Source organism: Hippoglossus hippoglossus, chromosome 9 (genome assembly GCF_009819705.1).
Source record: "Hippoglossus hippoglossus isolate fHipHip1 chromosome 9, fHipHip1.pri, whole genome shotgun sequence".
NCBI classification, from domain to species: Eukaryota; Metazoa; Chordata; class Actinopteri; order Pleuronectiformes; family Pleuronectidae; genus Hippoglossus; species Hippoglossus hippoglossus.
The window spans coordinates 10,167,949-10,180,977 of record NC_047159.1 but is presented as its reverse complement, the minus strand read 5'-3'; the positions used below and the strand labels follow the sequence as shown (position 1 = coordinate 10,180,977).

The following is a 13,029-nucleotide window of genomic DNA, read 5'->3' as shown; positions in this document are numbered from 1 at the left end:
ACAAATTTAAGTTCAATGTATAGAAGGGGGTGGAGGGACAGAGACCGAGGGTTTCAGTTTCGCTCCCTGCTGCTACCTTCAGTTAAGGCTTAACGCAGAACAAATGCTAATGTTTCCAAGGGAATAATAACAAGACAATCTGTGTTTTTGAATGCCTGGTTACTCCCACGTGAGGATCGTGAGCCGGCTCTTCTCAGCTCAGCTGCAGAAAAAGTCAAACTAAAGGAGAAGCACTAAACCTGTTTAAAGACCCGACAAATCTCTCTGTATAAACTCTATAATATCTCTTTAACAAACATCATTCTAATATAGAGTGTGAGAGGTGTAGAATTACATTTAAGAAGAACCAACGATAGCAGTTATCCCCCATGGGTACAACAAAGCATCAGGTTAGCTTGACATTCAAACACAAATTTGCAAAAGAACAATAGAATGTTATATCAAAATATACAAAAAACTAAAATGACTCATGACGTTGTGCATATTTACAGAGCTGGACAATTATTTACACAAATCACACATATTTTTAAGGCCTTCATCTTTGCAATGAATGAAACAGTGCACATTTTTAAGTTAATTGTGAAAGATGTGAAATTGTTTCCATACTCCGCTGAGCGTGTGTCCACTTTTCCCGCACACACAAAACGTCAGCATCAATCTTCATCACTGCTCCATGCATCCTGAAAGGCAGGGTTCCCTGAAGACGGGTTGGCAGCTCCCTGTAAAGAATCAAAACATTCAGCTTTATCTCAAATCTCAAATAATAACAGATCAATTACATAACACATGCACACAAATCACAAGCTCAAATGGGTACACACTGTGGGGAAACCACCAACACGCGTGTAAAGTAGAAAGAAACTTTGTACATGAGTGATGACAACTGAGTTACAACTAGAAAAACCAGAAACGGTAGAGTGAGAGGAAGCCATTTGGGATTTAATAAGCACTGCTACAATGTAGACATGACGGAGCTGACAACAAGTGACAGGGTTCCTATGTTTGTAGGAGCATCACTGTTCTCCGGACACTGACGAAACCGAATTGGAATTCCTCAGATGACACACCGCCTGTGCATGATTTGGATTCTGACACAAAGGCCAGAGCAACAAAACGAAAGTTGAATAGATATTGATTGAATATTGAGACTTCCAATCAATTAAGTTCATACTGTGGGCCTTGGAATGGAAACTACACAAATTACACCTAAATAAAGTGTTATCAGACTCCGCAAATTATCACTCAGTCCCTATTATTGTTTCCAGTTGTTTTTTTTGGCTTGTACCGTATTTGTTGACTCTGACTCGTCCTCCACAGCTGAGGCGTGAAGAACAGGAACCCAAGCCAGGATGTTACAGTCTTTACCTCCACTGTACAGCTCCTACACAGGAACAAGGACACATCAGCTCGGAGTTTTAGTTCACACATTGATACGGCCCTTCACTTACAAACAAGGACACTCGCACCAGTGGAAAATCAGCGTTAACAACAGGAGTACAGATAATTGATAAGCTCAGGACTGTCAACACAATGTGAATGAGCTCATGCGATACGTTGTCAGCGCCATGGGACAGATCAGTCTATAACAGAGAAGAGGCTTAAACGAGGACACATTTTCAGGACTCTCCCGGGTGACGAGCTGCTGAACTGCATTCTTACATCCTTAACACATTTAATACCTGTGTATGTCACCGGATGCTGGGATTGCTCAATAACGAGGGTGTGGGTTGAACCCGTCTGAGTTTGTGATGATTATGAATGATTTAAGCTGCCTCATAATTAAGGTGTTTCTCAGCAACACAAGATTAGTACAGACACTTATCGAACCAGTAACAATAGAACAGGAAAACAGATAGTTATTAAAGTTATTACAATTTAAGACTATGTGAGTAGACATACAAAACTCAAGGCATATTTAAAGTATATCAAAGTATAAATATAATAATATATAAATATATATAAGCAGCATGATAAACATGTCAGGGAATTTTAGAAGATTATTGATTTTAGCCAACAGCTTGTACAAAAAATATTGAAAACTCATATCTCACAGAGCTGTTGTGAGCAGCCTGTGTATATGCACTTTTTTTCTTTCTGTTGGGTCATGACAAAACATTGTATTGTGAAAATACAGAAACTTTTATAAAAGAAAAAAACAGTTACTGTACATCATATAATTTACTGATATTTTGTGTGACATAACTGGAAAACAAGCAATCTACTCACTGCCTTATATAACGCAGCATGAAATGAAGAGTAAGTTAAAGTTTGACATTTGCAGACGGAGTGAAAAAAGCTCAAATAAAGCACCAATCGCTGCAATCCTCAAACGTCAACAAGCTCAAGTGGACGACTATTTGTTACAGATCATAGTGAAACCAAAGTATCACCTGTATTTGACTCGGACATGGACGATAAGCATCTGTTAACTTGTCTTTCACAATGTGGACACCTGTATTTGCATTTATAGTGACTAAGTGAACCTCAGGAAATGTTGACTTTACCACGTTATCTGTCCATGGGGCAGTGGCTGATTTGAGACTGACATGGAGATTGCAAATGTCTAAGAGCTGCTGCTGCACCGACACCAGAGAAAAACAGTTGCGAGAGTGAGAGAGACAAACTGATCTGAACTCAACAGAACGGAATGAAGTAGATAGTAGGAAAGAGAGACAAAGGCAGCACTGTATGCTGGCCCGATGCAGGAACTAGACACCGGCAGGGAGTGTCACCTGGTAGTCTGGGTGGAACTCGCAGCAGTCGACGTTGTTGTAGTGACCCCTGAGCGTGGTGACCAGCTTTCCTGTGTGGAGGGCATAGACTGCGATGGAGCTGCCGCATGGCACAAACACAAACTCTGGGCTGCAGCCTCGCGACACGGTGAACTGGAGCTTTTTACGACTCTCATTGCAGACTTTTCCATAGTTCACCTGAGGGACAAACAGATCAGATAATGAAAGAGCGGATCAAAACTTCCTGCTATAAGAAACAATGTGTGATGGTTTCCTGGATAGATAAGAAGCTGGTGATGATACAAAAAAGAAACCAGAACCTCGTCCCATTATTGTTAACTTTCATGTCTCAATCAGAAGAACAACTTACAGTTCTCCAGGCAAATAGTGCAGCATTTGTAACATGGCTGGCCCAGAAGCTAATTCTTCTGCACTGGACGTCAGTAACATAATAACCTAATTTAAACTTTGGGTCAAGGATGTTTCTCTAAGATTCCTGTAAAGAAGTTGACATAATCAGAATAGCTCCTGTTAAACTTTACTTTCTGTAAACCATTCAGAATTTGTTAAAGGCATACCCAGCACTTCATATAATTTTCTCTTAAACACTTACACACACATGACATAAGTAACATTCAGTGATGCTAATATTACATAATGTTCCTATTTAAAACACTTATAAATAATTTAAAGGTCAGGAATTGTCACAAAACACCAGTTTTCAATAATGCAAGAGTATGTAAGTCTATAAATATACTGTAGATATATTAATTTCAGTCGTTTCCTTTCAGAGACAATTAAATCAGGTCAAACAAGTACAAGGAAACACATTAACAGGTGTGTAGGGGTAGAACCTCTAGGCTTAATGTCATGTCTGTGAAATGTGCACCAGAAACTCCCACCAAATCATCCATAAACCATCTTTGACCTTTGTCTAGGAGAGAGAGTCATCTACCCTCACTAGCTGTCTTGTGCCTGAAGATAGAAAAATGTCCCCCATGGCAACTGCGGCTCGAGGCAGCAGAGCAGGAAATTAGAACAGGAAACCATGTTAGAGCCCAGGGCCACAGCATAGCTTTCCCAGGCTTTAGGGTAAGGGTATGTATCTGTGCTATAGGTTTGTTTTCATATGGACCCCGAGGCTTTTACGAAAACATGTTACATGAGGTCATGGTGACACTGACCTTGGATCGGATCGCTAAATTCAATGAGTTCATCTTTGAGTCAGAGTTTGTGCCAAATTGGACAATAACATAAAAAACGTCTGTAGCAAACAGTTTCTTCAGGTTCTAAAAAATAGACTGGAGGGCATTGTGTGGGATGTTTTGGGCATTTATTCACTTGTTATTCAAAAAGCTGGTTATTTAAAGGCAAATGTGACAAAGCCCTCACTCATACATCTTACCAGCGTGTTTTCCCCGGTGGCACTGTTCCACAGTCTCATGCGATCATCAGTCCCAGTTGTGAGGATGTAGAGGCCGTCCCCAGTGAAGCACAGGCCATTCACTCTGCCATTATGGGCTGTGTTTACTAGTTAGAGAAAGGTAGGACACGGTAACAATGCCTTGTCACCTAATACCTCCTGCATCATGCTAAAGGTTGGTCAGTGCACATTGTTTCCACCCAGTCACATCTCATACACACCCCTACATTACATACTGTTAGCGCATTGGTTGTTAAAGCTCCCTCTCTCCTATAATATTACACAGTAAAGCTAAGATAAACAGTTTAAGTTGCAAACCGGTTTCCTGTAAGCAAAGGCCCCCTCTGGCTTTAAGACAAACATGGCCTCAGGCAAAGAAAACAGATACGGATTGTGCAGTATGTCCACCTGTCCACCAGAGACGAACCTAGTCTGTGTCAACCTGAATAACCTGAAAAATACTTCACATCACAACAAGAGCTAAATGTTGTTGTAAAACTGCCTTTATTTCGACAAATATCATTTCTTTTAAACGCATCAGGTACCACTGAGGTTAATTCTTTGGGACTATATTTTATTATATTTTGAAGTTGTAGGCACTGCTCCATTTGTATATAGTGTGCCTGTGCAGCATCACTTTAAAAATGGACAGTGAGTGGTAGAATAAGGGTGAGGAAGGGGAAAACGTACGTGATGCAACACATCTGCATACAAGCTAAATCCCAAATCATTACCCAGCGTCTTACACCCCAGGGATCCATCTGACAGAAACGTCTGTCCTGTCTCCCTTTAAAGTCAATGCATGTTTTTTTCTTCTCGAAACAAAGGTGGAAACATCAGCACTGCACACTCAGGATAAAAAAGATGATGGAAATAAAAAGAAAGGAAAAGGATGGAGGTAACAGTACCTGCCTCAGAGGAGGCTTTCGACTTGTCTCCGTTGTGCTGGTCCAAAGTGAAGAGACAACCAGAGGCCCGACGTACATCCCATACCTTCACCTTGCTGTCTGCACTTAGAAAGAGAATCTGGGGAGTTGTTGGTTTTGCTCTCGCTTGATGACAGATATGTTCTTATAAACTATCTGCAATATGATGTATAAATATTCAGCTTACAATTGCAATAGGGATTTATAGGTACAATTTACTGTTCGCTCAGATTGGTGGCATTTTATATAACACAGCAGTGTGTGTAAAACAGTGTTTAAAATGAGTATTCTGTTGGTAATTGTTATGGAAGTTTTCTGAAAGCTGGTGAAAGGAGAACTCAGGCAGCAGCTGATGTCTTATGCTGAAGGATTTAATGTAGACTTGATGCATCAAGGAAACCCGAAGGTGGAACAATATACAAACGCTAACAGAGCAACATGAGCAATTGTCACCCCCAAGACTCAAGATGTCTCCCACAGCATCCCAGTAAATCTCCCTCTAACTGCATTACCCATTCTAACAGCACATCCATGAATGGCTAGAATTGCTGTCACTCTCTATGTTACATGTAGGTGTTCGCATCCTATTGGATAGTTAAGTCTAAATATGCATTCCTAAATCACATTGTATCCTTAGGTGATGCCTCCGTGTCTGGGGCATCTGAGTTAGATGTGAAAGTCCCTAAGCGTAGACACTACAATGTGCTGTTGGTTGGTCCTTTATCTATAACCTGACCTTGGGTACTGCTTGGAGAGGAGGGAGTGTGTGTGGAGACAGACAGGCACTATTCTCCTGTATAGATATAATGTAATATACAATATACATAATATATGGTGGCATATACAGTAATGTGTGAGGATGGTCAAACATTCCTCAACAGTAATTAACATGCTACTCCATAATAGCTTATATCAAACACTTTTATGTTTGGATCTCGCTGTGCCAGTTGTTTTCAAAATCACTTACAGTCTGCGGGGACAGCAACACACTGATCCCAGCGGGTTAATTAGCAGGTCTAGTGCAGCATAAAACAGGTGGGGACTGTATCTACCATATGACAGGACGACTAGAGTGCCACAGTGCCTATCTGCTAGCCTGTGGTGCCATTATCATTGACTCAGGGTTGCAACATGGCCAGATGGCCAGGAGCTGAGATGACAAAGAGTGCCGGGACACAACATGGTGGGATTGTCCTGTACCTGGCACTTTTCTTTGATAAGGCTCTGAGGGCAAACCTCGGTGATCATTTCACAATCTGAAACTGAAACGAAGAGTTCTTACCTGGCAGTGGCCAAGATGTGCTCATATCTGGGTGACCACCGCACAGACAGTACCTCTGCTCTGTGACCTGAAGGGGAAAAGGGTCATCGTTTTTCAATTAGTAATATATGTGTGGAATAAAACAGAGGGAAAAGTGATCTCGTCAACTAACCCTGAAGAACGTGAATCCGTGAACCAGACTTCAGGTCACACAGCTGGATTTTAGGTTCTTTGGTGCCAACTGGTAAAGAAGAAACAAAGAGTAAGTTGAGGGATGTGATCTGAAAGAGTATTATTATAATATCTTTAAAATAAAGAAATTACCAGGAAGACTTAAAAGGGGAAATCTCAAATGTAACACCCAGTTATATTTACATTCCTACTTATCAATGTTATCAATAAAAGAGCCAGAACAATCTGCTACTTGTACAAAAGAGCAGTGACTCAGGGGGTTGAAACTTGGTGTCCCAGGTTTTCACAGATAAGGTGTGGTAAATATGAAAACTCTTTGATATCAACTTTTTATAAACATGAGGTAACACACCCAGCATGTATACATGAAGTATTTGGACAAGGAAGATGATTAGATTGTTGTTCAAATCTAAATTGCCTTAAAATTGCTGAATTAATAAACTACAGTTGCTTTTTAGGAAGAGATTACCTTAAAAGCAGTTTTCCCTAAAAGTATGCAACCTGTTTGACAAGCATGTGTAACTCTTGGGAGAGGGATCGACACATTGAGGAAAATAATACATTTAGGCATTGTGATAGTGTCAGGTTAGGAAATAGGTGTGTCAAAGGGACTGAGTGACAGGGAGAATTGTGAACACATACTCAGCAGGCATGAGTAACCTGTTGGTCCTGCTAGGCGACATGGTGAAGTAGCATCTAGAGTTTCTCCACAGAAATGTGACTGAACCTGAGTCAACGTGTTTTGAACATCTTCTGTTCACTCCAGGTAAATGTTATATGTACTTTATAACCTGAGGTAAAAGCCATGTAAGGGGCGGGTTCTGCGGTGTACTTCGAAAGTACAAACTGATGACAGACTGGGTAACTAGTAAAAATGTTGTCCCAAGTTCAAGGCATGCAGTGACAGAAATGCCAGTGGGTAATCCAGCTTGTTTGTCCTGCATCACTTACATCAACAAAAAACTGTGAGTGCATTTAAACACACGCACCTGCGATGAGACTGTGCTTCCTGGCGATGGGGGATAGATGGTGGCTGTAGACGTTGCCCTCAAACTCAAAGACCTCAGCAGGCTGAAGAATCATGAAGTTAAAGAAAGAGAGAGAGAGACGTTAAAAGTTTGTACGCTACGTGAAAATCTTTTGATAAAACATACAACAATAACTTTAAATAAAGTCATGACCCTAAAGTTTAACAGTGATAAAAATGATCCACTGTTGAGAGAAGGAGTTTGCAGAGTGAATTAGATAAAAAACAGTAAAAGCAAGTATAGGGGGGGGGGGGGGGGGGGGGGGGGGGGAGTACAGGAGATCAGAGCTAGACAGGCAGCTCACCCCAAGCAGAAGTGGTGGTTACAATGCAAATTCTTCAGCAAATATAAAAAGCCTCTCTGTGCCCCATCTGTCACCATGGATACGTCTAATGCATTGGAGCTTCCCAGCATGACAGTTGAAACTATTCGCATGCAGATTGAGGATCTTTATACCAAGTTGACTGCGGAGCAGTGGGAACTGTTAAAATCAGAAACACCAGACAACGTCACAAGGTTTCTGTTGGCAGAACTTCTTCTGAACATGACTTTGTCTGTGTCCTCAGACCTGCTCACAGCACATGGACACAGCGACTTTCCCTTTACTGCGGAGAGTGTCCAGTCCAGTCTGGGAGACGCTCTCCATCAGAGTTTAGCACCGGGCAGCTTAAAAAAGTCTGTGAGTTTGGATCAACTCACTGAGTTGGTTGCAGAGGAGATGACAGAGAGGGTCAATTCCCGCCGGTCTGAGCGCTCCACCAGCGGATGCTCCACCAGCGGATGCTCCACCAGCGGATGCTCCACCAGCGGATGCTCCACCAGACTGCCACAGTGTCACCAGACCACAGCCAACAAACTTGAGAAAATGGTCAATTGTGTTTGCAAAGTGTTGAAGAAATCTGCCGGCGACATCGAGGGCTCGTTCAAGCCGAAACTACGCAGTCAAAAGACATTTGAGCTGATAAACGAGTTCCCTAGGGGGAAACCAACCTCTTCACGCACTGACTCTTCATCACCCAGTTCTCGCTCTGACAGACGAACATCCTCAGAATCATCAGTCCGCAGCAGTGACTATAGGACAAGTGAGGCCGTCCAGGAAATCATCGGGAAAGAGGTGAGCGACATCATCGAGCCCTTTATGGACGAAATGTCCGAATCTGACCTGAGTGGGCTGATATCTGAATCTTCTCTGGAGTTTAAAGCTGCTGCAGATGAAATCTATCAGATAGTTAGTGAAGAGGAGAGCGTCAGATCATCTGATTCGAGTAGAGGCTCCAAATCCTCAAAGAGCAACAAGAAGTTTTGGAAAGGAGTGGGGAAGAGGATCAAGAAGCTTTTTGCAAAGTTTTTGGCCACAGCATCGATGCTCAAGATGGGGACACAAGTCAGGAAGAAGTTCAGTAAGGAGAGCCAAGTCCCGAGCAGTGAGTCAGTCAAGTCTCTGATGGATAGTGTGGAGTCTCTGCTTCTGACAGAGACCAAGGACAGAGTTTCACCTGCAAACGCCCCTGTCCTTACCGATGTCCTCTATAGGTACGTCACAACTGACATTTCAGTGGGGAGTCCAGCTGAAGTCACGAAAGTGTCTGTTCCTAAGTCCCACAAAAAGATGTTCGCGGACATAAAGGAGAGAGTGATCAATTTCCTGCCATTGATGAACTGGTGGTTCTCAAAACAGGCCGGTGACTACACCAAGAGGGTGACCTCCGCTTTAATGGAGATTGAGCCCATCGTAGGATCTCCGGTCTCAGAGATCAACAGTGCAACGGAACGGGCAGAGCCCCGCAAAAAGATGTATGTCAATCTCGTCATCGACCAGTTCGTCACTCGAGTGTATGCAAAGTCCAAAGTGAACTTGTGTGATGAATCAATACACCTCGCTCAATACCTGTTTGAAAAAACATGGCCCGAAGTCCAAGACATTGACTTAGACATGTCCCCAGATATAATCAATGTCCTCCACAAGGCCGTGTTCAAGGACCTGTGTAAGATGTGGGACTGTCCAGAAACGCTGCTGCTTTCCATTTATCGAAAAGAACCAGAGGTCGAGAAAAGAATCGCCGCCTCTATGGAAAGCCACATGTCCAAAAAAAACGGCAGAATGTCCAGATTCTTCTCCTCTTTGAGCAGATTCTTTAAACGGTAGAAATGCTATTCCTTTAAATGAGGACACGCATATACGTGTCTTCTACTGAAGGGGTGTGGATTCACTCTGGGAGCTCCAGTTTACCACATCCAAACAAAAAAAAAAAGTCTGCATGAAATGTTTTCTGTAACCATTTTGTGTCACAACTGTTAAAAAGTCTTCTACTGAAGGGGTATGGATTCATCCAAACAAAAAAAAAACACTGGGGAAACACTGATGTATGTATGTATGTATGTATGTATGTATGTATGTATGTATGTATGTATGTATGTATGTGTGTGTATTTGTGGGGATGGAGCAAGAGAAACACAGAGAGTAAAACAAATGAAAGGTCGGTTGGTTCTTTTCTGTCCCTTGCCTGACCTTTTGAGGTAACCGTGATGCCAGTGTAACTCTAGCACAGCTCAGAGCCTGCCATATGGGACTATGTGGCCCAGAAAGGTAGAGAGCATGAAGCAGAAAATAAGAAAGAGAGGGGAAGAGATAGTGAAAAGAGCCAAAAGAAAGACAGGGTGGCAAAGCTGTAAAAAAAATAAAAAACCTCTGATATGTGTATAGACTACCTGCAACAATAATTATCATACAATTGAATGCAATAAAATCCCTTTGCTGTGCAGTAAATCCTACCTTTAGGAAGTTTGTGTTATGACACTGTATATTTGTTGACACTGTAAAGAGATAATGATTTAACTCTCTGGTGTGTGTTTATACTGGACTGCAGCATATTTTAAAGTAAAGTTTCTCCATCCCAGCTTTACATATTATATGCAGGAGAAGTATTTGTACAGATGTATCCCTCACATGAACCATGGAATAAACTTGTATGTAGGTAACGTGTCTTACCTTCAGTGTCTCTGTGTCCCAGACCTTCATGGTCTTATCAAAGGAGCTGGAGACAAACATGCCTGTGTCGTAAGGATACCACTGAACTGTCTCGACACTGAATTTGTGGACATACCTGCTAGACCTACAGAGGCAAAAAAAAACGAAAAAGGGATGAACTGTAAGCAGAAAATTACCCATGTAGACATCCTAACTGAAACGGATTCTTTCATAAAATCTGCTCTGCTTTTCCTGTTTAATTCTTAAAAATTTAAGTACTATAACGTGGCAGCACATTTAAGTACTGCGAAATGTTGAAGAACAAACAAATGTGTCCTGTGTGGACTGTACATTCTTTTCAGCCACGTTGGTGCACGTCTCCAAGATAAATGTTTCATAGAGCAACAACAAATAAAATCTGATGACTGTTCAGACTGAGGCCACATTTGATATGGATTGGATATTTTGATAAAAATTTTAATGTGGACAAAAACATATTCAATATGGTGTTTTCTGTTTACGGTGCCATTAAAAACAGACACGTCACCGGTGTGTGAAGAAAAAATCTTACTCAGCTCACTTTACCTCTATGAACATTACAATATATATAGTGAAAAGACATGTCCTAGAATAACTAAGTCAGTGCAATGCTTCCCTCTAGTGGACAGAATGAGAAAATGGAGTAACATTTACCTGCCGACTGTACAGACGGACTTGCAGGTGTACTGTGGTTTCCCACTGAAGTTCTCCAGGTCGTAGATAACGATCACTCCATCTGCACCTCCAGATAACATGCTAAACAACAGAATAGGTGAACTTCACAAGTAGCATTATTTTGTCTCACACAGCTTTTCATAACTGAGGTCTGTGAATGTTTGTGTCTGGAACACTGTAGAAAGGTTAGGCAATGGAGTTTTTCAATGAAAAATCAATGATAGACAATATCATTGTCTATCATTGATTTTTTAGACAATGATTTAGACATTTTTTAGACAATGATAGACCTCTAATTATCTGTAGGAAAGAAAACATCTGCAATAATCTGTTACAGATTAAACATAACAGAAGGCTTGGTCTGATTCAAACTTGTGTTTACTGTTTTCTGGGTCAGATATGGAAAAACAAACCTAAAAATGTTTGCACAGGTATGTATTAAAATGTTTTAAATGTTTCCCAGGTATAGAAACAACTTACTGCAGTTGTTAGCTTGCAATTTTTGCAGTGTCCCATTCAGTGACATGTGGCATTTGAAATTGATGAGTCCGTATTTTATAGTAATGTGGTCATTTATAGATCTGGGGTGAACCAAGACTTACTATCTGCCCTCTACTGCTTCAATGTCAATAGAGTTGATGCCATTTCCATGGATTCGGTCCACATCTCTGTCAGGATTCAACTCCAGACCAAGGACCCTTCGGAGATACAGGAAGAGGAAAAGATCTACATCACTGATTCACACATTTTCAATATAAAATCTTTTTAGAAACATGAGTGTGGGAAGATCTAAATATTGGAGCAGAAAAAGGTGACGGTCACTTAAAGTAAAAATAATTTAGCTAAAGCTGCAAATATTGCCCAAAATTCTGTTTATTGCACAAATTAAAATAACTAATCCATACAGGCATTATTCCTGAAAGCATACCCTTAAACCGATGACTGGGCTGTTAAACAATATCAAGATCACATAAATATAATTTCCATCAACAGCAACATAACAAAAGCCCAATTTCAATAAAATGCTTGTGCAGAGAGGACAACACATAAATGATGTACCTCAGATTTATCAAATGTTTTGCTGTTTATCAGGTGTTTGTCGTTTTAAAACTACACAACCTTCACTCAGGAGCAAGAAATCAGCCTCTAAACTTAAAACCAGCAATAATGTGACATTTATGAACATGAACATGTCTATCTTGATATAATGTTTTGCCACATGACCCAGCTCTACTTTGACTATTGCATTTAGCTGTATGTATGCACAGGAGACTGGGAACATATGCAGCATAATAACAGAGGTTGTATTTAACGAGATAATACCATTATCATCCATACATTATTATAAAGGTAGAGATAATAACGTTGTCTCTCACCTTCTCGTGGACTCAGCTCGTCGCAGTCTCAGAGGATCGTCCAGTCCTGTCTGCCTCGCCGTCAGAAACCCCAGCATCGTTTCAGTGTGAAGATAAAAACCTATTTGAATTTAAAGTAAGGTTACTTTTAATCTATGCTACCGTTGGCTAACCTAGCTCGTTAGCTACAACGATGTGGTTTTTTTAAATCCATAAATCAATCTCCATGCGTCTGCCACCGCATTATACTCTAATGTAAACTACCCGGTGCTTCGATATGTTATTTTAATATCGTTGCAATACTATTTTTGGTGTTTTCTGTTAGTTTTTACACCAACGTCGGCTAGTTTTTGTGGTAGCATCGCTTCAGCGGGCGGCCATTTTGGAAAACCTAACGTCTAGTCTATGACAAATGCGACGATTGGCTGGT

At 41.1% G+C, this 13,029-nt stretch overlaps 1 protein-coding gene across 1 annotated transcript; it reads right to left on the bottom strand.

Annotated features, from left to right (window-relative positions):
- Positions 1–246: 246 nt before the first annotated feature.
- On the bottom strand, positions 247–12,985 carry ercc8 (excision repair cross-complementation group 8). The gene is made up of 13 exons (XM_034595976.1): positions 12,621–12,985; positions 11,847–11,942; positions 11,224–11,325; positions 10,552–10,675; positions 7,524–7,605; positions 6,515–6,583; positions 6,364–6,430; positions 5,064–5,167; positions 4,138–4,262; positions 2,733–2,930; positions 1,286–1,381; positions 638–719; positions 247–605 (listed from the first exon to the last, which is right to left on the bottom strand). The coding sequence occupies exons 1-12, from the start codon at positions 12,695–12,697 to the stop codon at positions 654–656; spliced, it is 1,206 nt and encodes a 401-aa protein (XP_034451867.1). The 5' UTR covers positions 12,698–12,985; the 3' UTR covers positions 247–605; positions 638–653.
- Between the last annotated feature and the right edge of the window lie 44 nt (positions 12,986–13,029).